Source organism: Sinocyclocheilus grahami, unplaced genomic scaffold (assembly GCF_001515645.1).
Source record: "Sinocyclocheilus grahami isolate Dianchi unplaced genomic scaffold, SAMN03320097.WGS_v1.1 scaffold94.1, whole genome shotgun sequence".
Lineage (NCBI taxonomy): Eukaryota > Metazoa > Chordata > Actinopteri > Cypriniformes > Cyprinidae > Sinocyclocheilus > Sinocyclocheilus grahami.
The window spans coordinates 539,850-557,064 of record NW_015505273.1 but is presented as its reverse complement, the minus strand read 5'-3'; the positions used below and the strand labels follow the sequence as shown (position 1 = coordinate 557,064).

At 35.2% G+C, this 17,215-nt stretch overlaps 3 protein-coding genes across 5 annotated transcripts in view; 2 read left to right on the top strand and 1 right to left on the bottom strand.

Annotated features, from left to right (window-relative positions):
* The window catches only part of LOC107587573 (hepatocyte growth factor-like protein), an 11,751-nt gene extending 8,952 nt beyond the window's left edge, over positions 1-2,799 (top strand). Inside the window, exons 16-18 of the mRNA XM_016275396.1 lie at positions 477-583; positions 1,186-1,325; positions 2,392-2,799. Coding sequence (XP_016130882.1) covers positions 477-583; positions 1,186-1,325; positions 2,392-2,553 — 409 coding nt within the window. The 3' untranslated portion in view covers positions 2,554-2,799. The remainder of the gene's footprint in view (positions 1-476; positions 584-1,185; positions 1,326-2,391) is intronic.
* Positions 2,650-5,522, top strand: LOC107587621 (high mobility group protein HMGI-C-like). The gene is made up of 6 exons (XM_016275468.1): positions 2,650-2,665; positions 2,768-2,775; positions 3,339-3,422; positions 3,522-3,569; positions 4,051-4,083; positions 5,139-5,522. The coding sequence occupies exons 1-6, from the start codon at positions 2,650-2,652 to the stop codon at positions 5,226-5,228; spliced, it is 279 nt and encodes a 92-aa protein (XP_016130954.1). The 3' UTR covers positions 5,229-5,522.
* A 3,658-nt stretch (positions 5,523-9,180) lies between these two features.
* LOC107587572 (uncharacterized protein C3orf18 homolog) lies at positions 9,181-16,411 on the bottom strand. Of its 3 annotated transcripts, XM_016275395.1 has the most exons (6): positions 16,111-16,411; positions 11,097-11,476; positions 10,760-10,785; positions 10,461-10,587; positions 9,951-9,984; positions 9,216-9,274 (listed from the first exon to the last, which is right to left on the bottom strand). In XM_016275395.1, exons 2-5 carry the CDS (start codon positions 11,367-11,369, stop codon positions 9,979-9,981), a joined length of 432 nt encoding a protein of 143 aa, XP_016130881.1. In that variant the 5' UTR covers positions 11,370-11,476; positions 16,111-16,411; the 3' UTR covers positions 9,216-9,274; positions 9,951-9,978. The 3 variants fall into 3 exon arrangements, with proteins under 3 accessions (XP_016130879.1, XP_016130880.1, XP_016130881.1); XM_016275393.1 differs by lacking the exon at positions 9,951-9,984 and having other exon boundaries at positions 9,181-9,274; XM_016275394.1 differs by lacking the exons at positions 9,951-9,984; positions 16,111-16,411 and adding an exon at positions 15,628-16,096 and having other exon boundaries at positions 9,181-9,274.
* Between the last annotated feature and the right edge of the window lie 804 nt (positions 16,412-17,215).

The window sequence follows — 17,215 nt, the reverse complement described above, 5'->3', positions numbered from 1 at the left end:
CCCCCCGAGCCGTGTGGAGCACTTTTTTGTGATTGATGGATGCACTTTTTTAGACTTCTATTGGACTATTGAATGTCAACACCCATTCACTGCCATTATAAAGCTTGAAAGAACCAGGACATTTTTTAATATAACTCTGATTGTATTCGTCTGAAAGAAGAAAGTCATATGCTCCTAGGATGGCTTGAAGGTGAGTAAATCATGGGGTAATTTTCATTTTTGGGTGAACTACCCCTTTAAATGAACCTTTTTTTTTTTTTCTTAATGTGAAGAAGATTTAAAAAATCTAAAGAACATTTTACACTATAAAGAACCTTGGAAATGTTCCATGGATGTTAAAAATTCTTCATCAACCATCAATGTCAATAAACAACCTTAATTTGTAAGACTGTACAACCTTTTTTGGACGGCATTCTTTAAAGTGTCTTGACTCCCAATTCACCCTCTAATAAACATATCTGGCTCTTCTCCTGCAGTCCTGCCCAGTTTAATGAGCGCGTGTCTCAAATATGTCTTCCTCCTGAGCGCTACATCGTTCCAAATGGAACCATCTGTGAAATCGCTGGTTGGGGAGAAACAAAAGGTGAAATTCTAGTCTGTTTAGCTATAATACCTCTTGTTATACACTACTGTTTAAAAATTTTCTTTTTTAAAAATATGAATGCTTTTATTCAGCAAAGATGCATTAATTTCAAATAAATACTGTTCTTTCGAACTTTCTGTTCATGAAAGAATCTTGAAGAGAATGTATCATGGTTTCCAGCAGCACAACTACTGTATATATACTATTGATAAGAAGAAGAAATGATTCTAGAGCAGCAAAGCAGCATATTAGAATGATTTCTGAAGGATCATGTGACACTGAAGACTGGAGCAATGATGCTGAAAATTCAGCTTTGATCACAGGAATAAATTACATTTTTAAATATATTCAAATAGAAAACTGTTTATTTCAATTATAATAATATTTCACAATATTACTGTATTTTTGATCAGCCTCGTCTTGTTGCACTTCTCTGCAGTTCTGTCTGTACAAGTTGAATATAACACATTAATTACATCATATAACTGGATATGATGTATTCATTTTGTGCATCATTTGTCATGCAGTGTCTGGTTAGATGTAAAAGATGTTTTGTCCTCTTTCGCTTCCCATCACTGATCCTCTCTGCTTCTCTCTCTCAGGAAAGGGGGATGAGACTGTACTGAATGTGGCTCAGATGCCTGTACTGAGCAATAAAGACTGTAACCCGTATTTCAAGGGCCGTGTCCGTGAGAATGAGATGTGCACCATGCCCTTCGTGGCCGGAGTTGGTGCCTGTGAGGTACAGATGTGTCAGCTGTTTTGTTCTCCGCTTTTACACATTTTAACACCATGGATAATTGGATATGGATAATTTGAAAACAAATATGAGTTTATGTGACTGGTGATACTGGTGATTCTGGTTACATGTGTGTACTGACCACTGTTTTTCTGTATGTTATGACACGAAAAAGCAATGCTAAATTCAAATAATTAAATGCAAGTGACTTTATAATCAGTCATAGTCAATAAATAAGCTTTTAAAAAGAAGGAAAATGCATTCCATTTACTGATGTGTTCAATCATACTTTATGCTGTATTTATACACTATAAAAAAAGGACATTTTACCAAAAAAAATATTATTTTTGTCTTTCTACTTTAAAATTTCATTTACTTTAATATTTAATCTTTTAATTTTAAGGATATTTGAATGCTAAACCATTTTGGTTGGTTTCATCCAGTTTTTGGTAGGAAATTAGATTTAATCTTTTAATTTTAAAGACTGTGTGTTAAATACATTTTACATAAAATATATATTTGTTTAATTTTAAGGATTTTTGTACGATAATTTTGTTTGGTTTCATCCATCTTTTCATGGAAAATTTAATTTAATCATTTAATTTTAAGAATTTTTGTATGATAAATAATTTTGGCTGGTTTCATCCATCTTTTGGTAGAAAATTTGATTTATTTTTGTTATTATTATTTTAAGGATTTTTGCATGATAAACAATTTTGGATTGATTTCATTCATCTTTAGATAGAAAATTAGATTAAATCTTTAATTTATAATTTTTCTTTAATTTTTAAAGTTTTTTTAAGATAAACAATTTTGTGTAAAATAGTGTTTAAATCTGTCTCCTTAAGTAAAACAAGAGAACCACTGATCCAGACATTGCTTAGCTTGCAAAAAGCTTGCAAAATGTGTATGAAGCATTAAGAGCTTCAAACATTTCCTTTCAATGCGTTTGTGCAGCTGCATGAGTTTTAAGTTCTGCTTTTGCAATAGATGTAAGTGAGGATTGTGAAATGAGTAAGACGTGCTCGATGCAGGTGCGCTGTAACGTTCTTCTTTTTCGCTCTTCCAGAGAGACTACGGCGGCCCTCTGGCCTGTCAGAACAGCGACTGTTGGGTCCTAGAAGGAGTGATCATACCAATGCGCCGCTGTGGACACGCCGGCCAACCAAACATCTTCATCCGTGTGTCTTTTTATGTGGATTGGATCAAGAAGGTCATGGAGATGACCTGATGACAGAACAACTCATATCATAACACATAACATCTTTTACCAGACGTTTCATACTGCTCAATCTTCTATATGCTAAAATATAAATATATTAGGTAGATGGAATGTAATATACGTAAAAATACTGTGTTTTATAAGATTATGTATGCTTTTTTGTATCATTCTGAATTTGGGGTTTAATTGACATAATATGTATGCTTTCATTTGTGGAACATAGATATACAGGTGCACATAGATTTTATTATGAATAAAATATTCAAACTTCTGTTTTTACTCTCCAATTTTCTTCTAAATGTATACCTATGATGAAAATTACAGGCCTCTCTCATCTTTTTAAGTGGGAGAACTTGCACAATTGGTGGCTGACTAAATACTTTTTTGCCCCACTGTAGATAGATGGATGGATAGATATAGATGGATGGATGGATGATAGATGGATGGATAGATATAGATGGATGGATGGATAGATATGTATGTATGGATAGATGGATGGATAGATAGATATGGATGGATGGATAGATGGATGGATAGATATATATGGATGGATGGATAGATATATAGATGGATGGATGGATAGATATATAGATGGATGGATGGATAGATATATATGGATGGATGGAAAGATATATAGATGGATGGATGGATAGATGGCTGTAGATGGATGGATGGATAGATATAGATGGATGGATAGATAGATATAGATAGATAGATGGATGGATAGATAGATAAGATTTTTTTAGAAAAGCTGATATAAATTAAAATAAAACCAAGTGAACTGAATCCCTCAGGAGCCTGTTGAAACCTCTGCTCCCAGGAGGCCGAGAGGAAGGCCGAGAGGCAGTAAAAATAAAGGCCAGCGGGTCACAGCCAAAGTAAGAGAACTTACTGGAGAGCACTTAAACTTAAGCTGAATGATTCTTGTTCAGATATATAACATGCTCTCTCATTCCTTCATCTGTTGTTGGATGTAGGTAGAGCCACCTAGAGAACGTAGACCTCGAGGTAGACCAAGAAAATGGGTGAGAATCACACACACTTTCCTTTAATCTCTGCCGCATGGTTAAATGAGCATCTGATGAACTCCAATATAAAAGAGATTGCATGCAATAAAAATATATTTAAATATATTAAAACATATATGACCTGAAAATTGTAATAAATGAGTGGTTTCTGCAGCTTAGCATTTGTAATTTGTCTGGTCTAGTACATTATGTCTTCATTGTTCATTACTCTTTCAAAAGAGTAAACAAAATCCCCTTTTCTATTTTATAACCCTAAATATGGAATCAAACATTACCCTATGTACTTGATTGGATATACGTGGCTTTATTGTTAAGTGCATATTATGCCAAAAAGAAGTCTTAATTTGTCTTGCTTTGCTGTTTTTGTGTTGAGCTGGAGAGAGGGAAATCAAAACAAGATGTTTCTGAGCCATAGCCATTTTAAAAGGTAGAAATGTCTTCTTTTTCCTCTCACATTCTTTGTCTCTTTAATTTATAGCCTCAGAAGACCGTTCATCAGGAAGAACAGCAGGTAAAAGAAAAACTTATAACATTTTAATAAATCCATATAATTTCCAACATACACTTTTATCATTTCCAGTGTCAAAATATGTTTACAATTTTTTTTAAATTAATAAATATATTCTATTTGGTTTTTCAAATGTTTGGGTCAGTGAGATTTGTTTTTTTTAAAAGAAATGCTCACCATGGCTGTAATTATTTAATCAAAATCCAGTAAAAACAGCAATATTGTGAAATATTATTATGATTTAAAAAACTGTTTTCTATTGTAATATATTTTAAAATTTAATTTATTCCTGTGATGCAAAGCTGAATTTCCAGCATCATTACTCCAGTCTTCAGTGTCACATGGTTTTTCAGAAATCATTCTAATATGCTGATCTGTTATTATTATCAATGTTGAAACCGGTTGTGATGCTTCATATTTTTGTGGAAACTGTGATTAAAAAATGTCAGGACTCTTTGATGAATAGAAAGTTTAAAAGAACAGCATTTATTTGAAGTAGACACCTTTTGTAACATTATAAATGTCTTAGCTGTCACTGTTGATCAATTGAATGCATCCTTGCTAAATAAAAGTAGAAAAAAAAACTTAAGCCCTTACAATTAGTGCTCACTTTATAAATATACAACAGTTTTCATCAAAATGTTTTTCACTCATTTAAACTGACTCGACTTAATAATGAAACCCGATTAGTCGAGTCGATTATTCATTATCGATCATATAGATTAGTTGTTTGCAACCCATAATGAACAAAATGAATATTTCTACATGAGAATCGTCTCATTCCGTTAAAAACTAAACCTGATAAGCATGTCAATCAGTGACTGTCAAGAGTTGCAGATCTGAAACGGGCAATGTGTTCAGAAACCGTGCAAAACTCCCCGTTACTCATACAGTTCTCAGGTTAGTACCGAAATAAATGACTCAGTGTGTTTAAGGGAAATCCAGCACAGGTCCTTACATTTCTTGGTTTCCTGTTCCAACTGTCATGATTCTCAGGTCATGCACGCACATCTACATGCACACACATTCCTCATGTGTTCTCTTTCCTCTCCACCCAGCCTCATCCTGCGGTTCAAGGGATGGAGTCAACAGAGGAGCCCCCCATTCAGACTCTGCCCGCTGAGCTACCATCGCAGGAGAGTGACTAAAACTACCTCAGTGTTGACTTTGATACTACGTCAGGGGTAAATCTCAATGCCTCCATGTACACTGTAAAGAGTGAATATGTGCCAGTGCTCAAATTGCGCCCAAAATTGAGGACTCGCTTTGTGCCCTTGGCAAGATCAGACTACATTTGTCTAAAGTAACCCTAAAATCTGTATACTTCCACCACAAGTCTTTATGGTGAACACCTGTCTGCAAGTTACACTGCCATTTTAAGAACTGAAAATAATATCTTCTCTTTATTATGTGGATTCTTAATGGAACGGTTTACCCAAAAATGTACTCATCCTCAGGTCTTCCCAGATGTAGATGAGTTTGTTTCTTCATCAGAAGAGTCCAAACATCACAATAATCCACAAGTAATCCACACCACTCCAGTCCATCAGTTAACATCTTGTGAAGTGAAAAGCTGCTTGTTTGTAAGAAACAAATCCATCATTAAGATGTTTTAGCTTTAAACTGTCGCTTCTGGCAAAAAGATGAGTCCATAATCCACAATAACGTTTCCTCCAGTGGAAAAAGTCCATCTCCTGTTGTCTTCTTGCATCAAAATACAACAACATATTTGTTTAGATCTGTTTTGGACAGTTTTTTTATGCTTGTAAACGGTGAAGTTAAAATGCCTCAATTATGGATTTGCTTCTTACAAGCATGCAGCTTTTGGCTTCACAAGATGTTAACTGATGGACTGGAGTGGTGTGGATTACTTGTGGATTATTGTGATGTTTTTATCAGCTGTTTGGACTCTCATTCTGACGGCACCCATTCACTGCAGAAGATCCACTTGTTAGCAAGTGATATAATGCTACATTTCTCCAAATCTGTTCTGATGAAGAAACAAACCCATCTACATCTTGGATGTCCTGAAGGTGTGTAAATGTTCAGGTAATTTTCATTTTTGGGTAAACTATTCCTTTAAATAAAATTTGAACTTAAACACTTTTATTGTGCATAATTTGATGGCCAGACTTAATGTTCCAGATGTTAGGATTACAAAGAAATAAAAAAATCCAAAGATAATAACATTTAGAAACTGTAATATGGATCATCGTGTATGGATGATGCCTGGGTTATATTAGGTTTATTTAATCTTCTCAGGATTCTGGAAACATTATATTGCCAAAGCTTGAAATGTACTCCTCAATCAAATGTTGCAACTTTTTAAATGATTGATTTTAATGTATAATGTTCTTTTTCTTGTTTTATTTTAATGTTTACAATGGAAAGAATAGATTCAAATGTGTCTGTTTACACCAAATGAGAATAATGACTTTATTAATGATGTAAAACAACAATCATTATAATTCACAACGTGATGATGGTGAAATTCAGTACCTCAATGATTTTGTTTGCTCGTTCTAGACAATGGATGATTTGTCATTTGTTTTTAAATGCATATGTGACCCTGGACCACAAAACCAGTCCGTTTTTTAAAATTGAGATTTATACATCGTCTGAAAGCTGAATAGATAAGCTTTCCATTGATGAATCTGGAATCTGAGGGTGCAAAAAAAATCTAAATATTGAGAAAATCACCTTTTAAAGTTGTCCAAATGAAGTTCTTAGCAATGCATGTTACTAATAAAAAGTTAAGTTTGAATATATTTACAGTAGGAAATTTACAAAATATCTTCATGGAACATGATCTTTACTTAATATCCTAATGATTTTTGGCATAAAAGAAAAATCAATCATTTGGACCCATACAATGTATTTTTGCTACGAGACCAGGTTGTATTTTTGGCTATTGCTACAAATATACCCCAGCGACTTAAGACTGGTTTTGTGCTCCAGGGTCACATATATTGTCAATGGCCAGTCTCTGGAACAGGATAACATTTTTGGCTCTATATTTTCATAATTAGTATATATATATATATTTTTTTTTTTTAATCATCCAGTCTAATTTTTACTGCTATGAATTGTCATTGCGCTGGTATGCGGATGATGTTTACAACATGACTGATGTTTAAAGCTTCTCCTATTGTCAATACAGTTGTGTTGTGTTAAATATTACAGTTCAGATAAAGTAGATGCACTTAAAAACAGGTATAATGGTACCAAAATATTGTTCAAAAAAGATCCTTTTTCTGATCAGGAAGTTTTTGATGTGAACTCAATCGAGCAATGTTCAAACACATCATGGTATATAGTGTCAGCTAAGTCGTTTACGTATTAAAACATTTGACAATGTGCCTCAGGTAACATACATCTTTTTTATATCTTTCAAAGGCCAGTAATGCTTTTTATGCAGCTGTATGTCAGTGAATAAAGTTCCTGTTTGAGACACGTTTACATGATCCATCAGTTATTGTCTTTATTGCATTTATCCAAAACGATTCCCTAGTTTTCAAGAACACACCTGCACATAGTGTAAATATCCTTTTTATTATGTCCTTCATTGTCATAAAAGTTAAAAATGTCTTTAAAATGGTCCGCCGCTGGTTTGTGGTGCACAGAGAATTATTACATTTTGCTATTTCATCTACACAACCACACAGAGAGACATGCACGCACACACACACACACACACACACAGGAAAATAAAAATCATCATTCATGTAGATTCACAGGCTCTGTGACAGAACTTTTGTGTTTCACTGTTCAATGATCGGAAAAAGTGAGTTCATGTCACTTGGAAGATCTTTATAATACTGTCTGAAATGGCTGACCGATGTCATGTCTGACACACGTCATCACAGTTTAAATGAAACAAATGTAACTTTAAAGCAAAAAATTTTATTCTCAGGGTAAGTTCATGTACTTCCTTTTAGTAAGCACATCAGTTCACAGACAACTCTTCAGCTGTGTATAAATAATAAATCACGTAATTCTCTCATTCACCAAACTAATAAAGATTTCTCACAAACAAAAGGGGTTTAAAGTTGCATTTGGAGTCTCTTCTTAAAAATAAACATTATTTTATCAGTCATTCAGAAACACGGTGAGCCTCATTCAGCGTTTCTAAAATAATTTTTTTGTACATTGTCACAATGTGCACATTTGTTCTGCTCATGCTGCATGAATGAGGCTCTTGAGTCTTATAATAGAGATGAAAATAATTGTTATAACCGTTGGACAGATCCAGCTGACTTGTGAAGTAGTGTCCTTAAAATGTGTAATGTCTTATTTGTCACTGTACACTGTAAAAAATATTCTCATCATTGGTTATTTGTTAATTTGATTCTGGGTTTATGTTCTTTGTCATAATTAAATTCAAAGTGGTCAAAAAAATGCAATGATCTTAAAGGAATAGGAGGTGAATGGAATGGAGAATAAGAGTCCAAACAGCTGATAAAAACATCACAGTAATCAGCAAGTAATTTAAAATATGAGTCCTCTATCCATAATATTGCTTTCTCCGGTGAAAAACTAATCTCGTCTGAATCAGGGGAGAAATATGCATAGACCAAGCACCATTTACAAGCCAAAACAGTTGTAAACAAATACGTCAGTGGGGATAGGAGATGGACTTTTTCACTGGATGAAGTGTTATTATGGATTATGGACTCATATTTTGGCTAAAAGTGACGGTTTAAAGTTAAAAGGCCTTGATGGATTTGTTTATTGTGATGATTTTATCAGCTGTTTGGACTCTCATTCTGACGGCACCCATTCACTGCAGAAGATCCATTGGTGAGCAAGTGATGAAATTTTAAATTACTCCAAATCTGTTCCCATGAAAAAACAAACTCTACATCTTGGATGGCCTGAGGGTGAGTCAAGTTTCAGCCTATTTTTCATTTTGGAGTGAAATATTCCTTTAACACTTCGGGCTGTAACTTTGGCTTAAGAAATGAATAACAACAAAAGCAGCAATTAACCCAATGTTTTACATTAGATTTTTTTTACAGTGTACTACATCGTACCAAAAGTTAATGCAAATATTCCTGAATCCCAGTGTCCAGTTTTCTGTGTCCCCTTCTTCCTGTGCAGCATGTGAGTGTCGTCATGCATTAATGGCATCAGCCACGTCAGTGAAAACAAGTCGACTGGGTTTCTGCATTGTTCCCTGTCTTGTGGTCAGTGTCTGTGGCGGGAAAGAGAGAGTGAAAGTAAGTAAACAATACAGGATATTGACGGTTATAGAATATAAATAATACAAATCTACAATGAAACATTGCACAAATATGAATTAGCGAAATAAAATGAATTCTGGTATGTTGACCATATGAGAATGAGACGAATGAGGCTACTAGTGCCAGAACACAAATGGAGGAGAGTTTAAATGTGGATGATGTATTGTGTCTAATATATACCACAATATTAACTTCTTATTATTGAATTGCTGTAAATAAATATCACGTTTGGAACTGGTCAGTGCTCAAAAAATGCTGGGAAATCACTTCATGTAGCCCTACAAGAGTGATTACTGATAAACTGTCTGAAAAAAAGAAAGTCACGTTTTAGAGAAGAAAAAAATCACCCACTGACTTACAAAGCTGCTACATAGTAACGACTTTCTACTTCGAGGATCTTGATAGAAATGTAGTGGAGTGAAAAGTACAATATTTGTCTTTCAAATGTAGTGAAGTTAAAGTCATGAGTTCCCAGAAAAAATAATACTCAGGTAAAGTACAGACACTCAAAAAGTGTACTTAAGTACAATACTCAAGTAAATGTACTTAGTTACTGTCCGCCTCTGAGTATTAGTGATATTAAATGAATATGTGGTAATGACACATTTACAGTGATGAATACTTTACCACAAATAACAAAGCACACAGCCTGGTGTCAGAACTTAAGAGAAATGAGAATGGCAGAAATCGAAATTAAGAAAGAATATTACAAAATGTATGGCATAGATTATTTTGAGAGACTCACCATGCTGTCTTAGTTTTGTAATAAATTGCATAAAAGTTTTATTTTATTCGAATGATATATTATAGAGTTGTGGTCAAAGTTTTACATATACTTTGCGGTATCTGCAAAATGTTAATTATTTGACCAGAATAAGAGGGATCATCATACAAAATGCATGTCATTTTTTTAAATACTGACCTGAATAAGATATTTCACATAAAAGTTACAACAGTTAGAAAACAGTTAAACTGCTCGCTGTTCTACTGAAAAATCCTTCAGGTCCCACAAAATCGATCAATCTATCGATCAACAAAAACAATAACCATTTTAGTTTAGAATCAGCAATGTATGCCCTAACATTTTTGTTTGTTTGTATGTCTTTGCCTTTGACCCGTGTGGTGGTGTTCTCTTACTTTGGAGTTTGGTCCAGCTGGGCTTCCGTCTCGTCCGTGGTCCAAGAGTTCCTGCTCTAGATCATCCTGTTCTTCAGCTGGATCAAAGTTATACATGGGCATCAGCTGGTGTCTCAGTTTCTCCAGCCTGTAGAAGAAAACCATCACAGCTTCATTAAGGACACTCTTCTATGTGGGAAACATCAGAGGGTTCCAATTAGACCCAAAAAGGGATTTCGGTCTTGCATTAAATATTCACGGAGGAACCTTTGATTTTTTTAGACTGTAGTGGAGTGATACAGAAACGTGAAATTTCTTACCTTTTCTTTTTTCTGATGTACAGAAGCTGGCGAGGAGAAGAAAAATGTAAATGTAACTCAAAATATGCGTGACTTTAAGTCAATTTCAACATCATGACTCAATAATTTTGTCAGAAAAGAGAAAGTGTAATTTGAAATATAGCTACTTATATTAAACGTTTAGAAAAACTTTTCAAAAGATCAATAAAATTGCAGCTTTTTTAATAGTGTTCATATCGATATCGAAATTATATCGTATCGACCGAAATTAAGAAATATATCGTGATATAAATTTTGGCCATATCGTCCAGCCCTACGTGTTTGTGTTGAGTAACAATGACAGCATTTTGGGGTGTACCACGAAAACAGCCAGCCCAATGACTGTGATGATGCCAAAGGGCACGAGCACCATCCCCATCCCGGCACCCTTCACTGAAGCGATGGGCAGCTGTGTGGAGTTCAGGCCGGTCTCGTTGGTGGACGACGTGACAGAGTGGAAGGTGGTCCTGGACGTTACGTTCTCCGGCTCAGTTCTGGGCTCTGCTGAACTTGTGAGAACGGGAGTGAAGGTGGTGAGGGAGAGAGTGGGGGCCGGGAACGGGGCCAGGGTTTGGGTGGAGGTCAGAGACATGGTTCTGCGTCGCGGAGGCGAGCCGGGTGCGCTTTGAAGGCAACCCTACTGGGATTCAGTCCTCCTGCAGACCTCGGCCATGATGCTCCTGAACTCCTGTAAGAATCCTGTGAATGAACATTTGATGTTAGATACAATTTGGCTTCATTTTTAAACAAAGTGAGCAAATATGCTGACTACTAACCTACCGAAATAGGCAGCTAAGGGGTCTATTGAAAAGTGTATAATAACAAAATGTAAACATGGTAATAAAGTAAGTAGGGATGTAACGATTAACCGTGAGCCGGTTGAAAATCGATTTAAATGTGACGATTCAAATCGGTTGAGATGCTAAACAAATCGCGATTCAATTAGGGGTAGGAGTTTATATGAATGCATGTCTGAGGGGAACTTACTGTCTTTTATTTTTTATTTTTCTCTTGCCAAGTACAAACCCTGTTGGACACCGAAAATGTGTGAGCTTTTAAGATACTGTTGGCAAACCTCAAGCTTCCTTCCACATTACAACCGTTAGGATCCGTGTATACATGCGTTTGTGGATGTGGGGGCTGGAGGCAGGAACGAGGTTCGACGCTTAAAATAGAGAATAGGAGAATTTGCTCTTGAGATCTCGGTGGATGTGAATGAGAATGTAGAAATCTCCTAAACCACAGCCTGTCTCCATTCACAAAGAACTGCTCGTGCAGTTAAAGGAGCATGTTAAAAAAAAAAAAACACGAGAATTCAGTTATCACTCACCTTCATATCATTCCAAATCCGTATGACTTTCTTTAAGTCATACTATGTAATTCTTTTGAAGCCACATGATAACTTTGCTATTTGCTGAAAATTTGACTGTTCCTCACACAAAGATATTGTATGACCTCTGCAGACTCAGAATATTGTGCACGAGTCATATGGACTTTTATAGTGCTTTTCATCCAATCTTTTGTTGTATGGACAAAAGCAGTGTGAATATTATTTATTATAATACATCTACGTCTCATACGGGCTTGGAACCACATAAAATTCAGTAAATGAATATACTATATATAATAAATATAAAATTCCTCCATCCAGACATGACCATTTTGATAAATATTTAGCTTGATCAACACAAATATACAAGACTTTTAAAACAAAGATGCACAGCCTTTGAAGGCATGGATCATGTACAGTCAAACAAAAAGTTTGTTGTGTTGCTCTGTACATAGTGCAAGTTTTATTCTGCAAATACACCACCTTTCAAAATGTTGATTTTTTTATGATAGGAATTAATACTTTTATTTAACAAGGATGCATCAAAATGATCAAAAAGTGACAGTAAAGACACAATGTTACAAAATATTTCTATTTCAAATAAATGCAATTCTAATGAACTTTGTATTCTTCAAAGAATCCAGCGCAACTGTTTTCAATATTGATAATAATCAGAACTATTTCTTGAGCAGTAGATCAGCATATCAGAATGATTTCTGAAGGATCATGTGACTCTGAAGTCTGAAGTAATGATGCTGAAAATTCAGCTTTGCATCACAGGAATAAATTACATTTAAAAATATATTCTGATAGAACACAGTTCTTTTAAATTGTAATAATATTTCACAATATTACTGTTTTTACTGTATTTTCAAACAAATAAATGCAGCTTTTGTGAGCATAAGAGACTTATTTAAAAAACATTAATACAATCTTATTGACCTAAACTTTAGAACAGTACTGTATGTGTACAGTATGTATAGAAGTGTGTATGTCTGAATGTGCATTATATTAGGGTAATATTGCACCCCAAAACCAAACGTCTTTTTAATACCATTTTGATATTATTTGAACTAAACACATTTTCTTCTCAAATTTCATGTCATGCAAAAAATCTCACTCTCCCTACTGTAATGTAAAAAGAAAAGAAATAAATTACTTGAAAAATATTTATACATGATGGTATTTGTTGTTCTGCCTTTAATTTAGCTGATTTCATACTAATGAGACTTACCTTTGAGAATAATTGGCATTTTTTAAAAATCAGAATAAAGAAAAATTGGGATGAAAATGTACATAATTATCATGATGAAACTGTCACAATGAAAAAGATCTTAAAGGGATAATTCACCCAAAATATCTTCTTTTGTGTTCTGCAGAAGAAGGAAAATCATACAGGTTTGGAAATACATTAAGGCAAGTAAATTATGACAGAATTGTCATTTTAAAGGTCCTAGTATAGTATAGTATAGTTTTACTGTTTTTAATTTGAAGTGAAATTTAAATTGGATATATTTACATGAGATTCACCTATAGTTCTCCTGAAAGTAAGTGTGTGTGTGTGTGTGTGTGTGTGTGTGTGTGTGTGTGTGTGTGTGTGTGTGTGACAGAGAGTGCGCATTTTTGTTGCCGTTATGTAGTATTCTCCCTCCCTGCAGCAGCCGGGCAGCAGTGGGTGTCGTGGCAGGATGTGGGTACAAGAGTGGCACAGAGAGAGAGAAAGAGAGACAGCACCAGTCTGATACTGTACCTAGGAAAGCAAGTACCCAGAAACAGCTCACGTTGAAAGAGGTACGTTTCGTAAGAGATGCACACAGATGTGTTCTTGCTTGCCCTCGCTGTTTCTCTCTCTCATTCTCTCCCTTTCAACCAACAGGCCACCTGCGGCTGACACGCTGACTCTGTTTTCTGATATATTCACCCACTTGCAGATTTTAGATGATCAGGTAAATATCAGTTATGCTGGCAGTACTATTGCTCAAACTAAATACAAGGTTTGGAACAAACCCTGTACACTAAGAATTCTAACGAAGTGTGTAACTCATGTTGTTACTTCACTCAGTGATCCGTTTTTCCGGAATTTTTTGATGGCCAAATAAATCCCACAGACTCAAATTGAAGGAAAGACTGGATACATAGACCAGAATATCAGTCTTGGACTCTTATCATTTTAACCAGTAGCAACTACCCATAAATACCATAGCAACCAGCTAAAACCAATGTCATTTTAGTATTATTTATACAGTTTTTATGAATATTTTGAATTAGCTTTTATTCTATATTTTCAGTTTAAATGTTAATCTCAAGTTTTATATATATATATATACAGTGGGTACGGAAAGTATTCAGACCCCCTTAAATTTTTCACTCTTTGTTATATTGCAGCCATTTGCTAAAATCATTTAAGTTAATTTTTTTCCTCATTAATGTACACATAGCACCCCATATTGACAGAAAAACACAGAATTGTTGACATTTTTGCAGATTTATTAAAAAAGAAAACCTGAAATATCAGATGGTCCTAAGTATTCAGACCCTTTGCTCAGATATATATATATATATATATATATATATATATATATATATACGTATTCTATTCAGCTTTAATATTTATTTCAGTTTTAGTCATTTTAGGACTTAAACTTGATGCACTGACCACAAACAATCATTTCAGTTCATCCCTCAGTATGTAAAAACAAGCAAAAACTGTCTTTCCAGTAATGCATCTACAAAACTATAGAGAGTGTTTAAAAGCAGAAATGTGCAGCTACCATTTTCTTTAAAGCACTTTCAATAATTCTTCCATGCAAAATGTGTGTTATTTGAGTTGTAAAATCTAAAGAATCTATTATGCATCAATTCCTGGATGAAGTTTGCTTTATGTAAACACTGCCTATTTTTCGGATGCCACATCACTTTCTATCCTGACGTGACATGTGGCTAAGTATGGTGACCCATACTAGGAATTAGTGCTCTGCATTTAACCCATCCAAAGTGCACACACACAGCAGTGAACACACACACACACCGTGAACACACACCCGGAGCAGTGGGCAGCCATTTATGCTGCGGCACCCGGGGAGCAGTTGGGGATTCGGTGCCTTGCTCAAGGGCACCTCAGTCGTGGTATTGAAGGAGGGAGAGAGCGCATTCACTCCCCCCACCTACAATCCCTGCCGGTACGAGACTCGAACCCACAACCTTTGGGTCATGAGTCTGACTCTCTAACCATTAGGCCCCAACTTCCCCCATATCCTTGTACATTTTATACAAATTGTCCTCTTTTCATTGTCATTACAGGAGTCATATATAACTTTGGAGTCTTATACAAGATATAACTTTGCACAGGCAAGCAATTCTCATGATTTTATTTTAATATGCTAACACATTTAATGTTTATGTCTTTTGGCTGTACTTTCAAAGCGGTTTGTTTTAGATCGATCCTGGTGCAGTGACTTGCTCTGTAGGCTTCCATTGCAAGTGCAGTACTGTAAATGTGATTTTGTTTGTTTATACGCACTGAAATAGTCGACAACAGCAGTCAAAACTCCTACAGGTCCTTGTCTTCCTTACTGATCTTTTTCCCTGTCAAAGGACATTCAAACACAGGAGACAGAAATATCTGCAGCCAGTAATCTGTGTATTTGAGGGGTGTTAATTCTTCTTACATAATCATTTAGGGTGAACACACTCACTGTGTGTTTCACAAACAGTCTGCAGGCTTAATGAAGAGCATGTTAGTCCCTCGTCCAATCAGAATGCTTCGGGCTCTCTTAAACCTGCCTCTTCGACCAATCACAGGCCATCACAAGACAAAGATAGACATGCCAACATAGACACCAAAATAACATGCTCCTGTGCATTATCAGTTATAAATCTGTTTTCCCGCATGAACTGAACTGTACCGAGCATTTAATAAGTGTAAAATGAGTGTAAATAATCTGAAGTCTGATGAGAAACTGTTTGTCTCTTGTCAAAGGCTGCTGATATGAGAGATACTGACCTATCCATGGAGAGATGTGGCCACGGCTGATGTCCTTCCAAGGTTTTCCAGGCAGCCGATGGAAAAAAGGAGAGGGAATTTCTCCTTTCACCCCTCCTCTTCCGTTCCTCAGCTAGAACAGAGCAGCTGAGAGGCTGTAAATTGAAAGGTTTTCCCCCCTACTTTCACCACATTTTCTCCCTCCGTACAAAATCACATCTCGTTTCTTCCTTCTCAGCTGTTTTCTGGTTTCCTTTCATAGCATTTTATTCAAAGGCAAAACGAGAAGAGCTACAAGAATGCTACAAACCCAAGCTATGTGATCCAGTAATGTCCCTCCTACTTTTCTGAACTGCTATTGGATGGCTGTGGGGCAGCTGTAGACTGCGAATGGCTCGTCTGGCTGTCCGTCTGTCCTAGCAGAGATGAGGACAGGATTTAATAATTGGACAGGCCAGATGCTGTGACTGTGTCCAGGGAAGAGAGTTCAGGGATTTTAACCCCTTGCTGCTGCCTCACATGTGCATTATGTGAACTAAGGTGAGATGTGTAATGGGTGATGGTTAGGGTCTCAAACATATATGGAAAAGCATTTTGTAGTTTAATTTTGGTCTTAATTGAATTATTAATTAATGTGTCAGGAACATGCTGGGGTCACTTGAGTTTTCTTTCTAAATTCACCAGAAACCTCCTAATTCTTTCTCTCTTTATATATACAAATACAATTTAATGTGTGTGTAATTGTTTATTATTTTTGTATATTATCTTAACAGAAGGTCATATATATAATGCTGTAATTGACATGAAAATTTCACAATGAAAAAATCTTAATGGTCCTGGCATAATTTTCTTTATGCAAACTACAATTAGCCTACATTTTTAATTAAGTTTATGACATGTGCGTGGTATATAATGATATATGTATTTAATTCATTTATATAATTATAATCTCATTGAAATGAATAAAATCTCTAATGTCAGAAAAACGGATTAGAGAAGGAAAAAATTATCACATTGTATTAATAAGCCTAGTACTGATAATAACTGTATAAATACTGTAAGATATGTATAATACCTCATTTTTTTTAATTTTTATAAAAAAAATTATAAAGAGAAGTTTTAAAGA

What these genes read in the sequence shown, in the direction of transcription:
- LOC107587572 (XM_016275393.1), bottom strand. Translation starts at nt 11,369, where the DNA reads ATGTCTCTGACCTCCACCCAAACCCTGGCCCCGTTCCCGGCCCCCACT. An exon ending in TACATCAGAAAAAAGAAAAG is followed by an intron (nt 10,588 to 10,759) that starts GTAAGAAATTTC and finishes TTTCTTCTACAG; the next exon opens with GCTGGAGAAACTGAGACACC. An exon ending in CAGCTGGACCAAACTCCAAA is followed by an intron (nt 9,275 to 10,460) that starts GTAAGAGAACAC and finishes TTCCCGCCACAG; the next exon opens with ACACTGACCACAAGACAGGG.
- LOC107587621 (XM_016275468.1), top strand. An exon ending in GAGGTAGACCAAGAAAATGG is followed by an intron (nt 3,570 to 4,050) that starts GTGAGAATCACA and finishes TTTAATTTATAG; the next exon opens with CCTCAGAAGACCGTTCATCA. An exon ending in TTCATCAGGAAGAACAGCAG is followed by an intron (nt 4,084 to 5,138) that starts GTAAAAGAAAAA and finishes CTCTCCACCCAG; the next exon opens with CCTCATCCTGCGGTTCAAGG.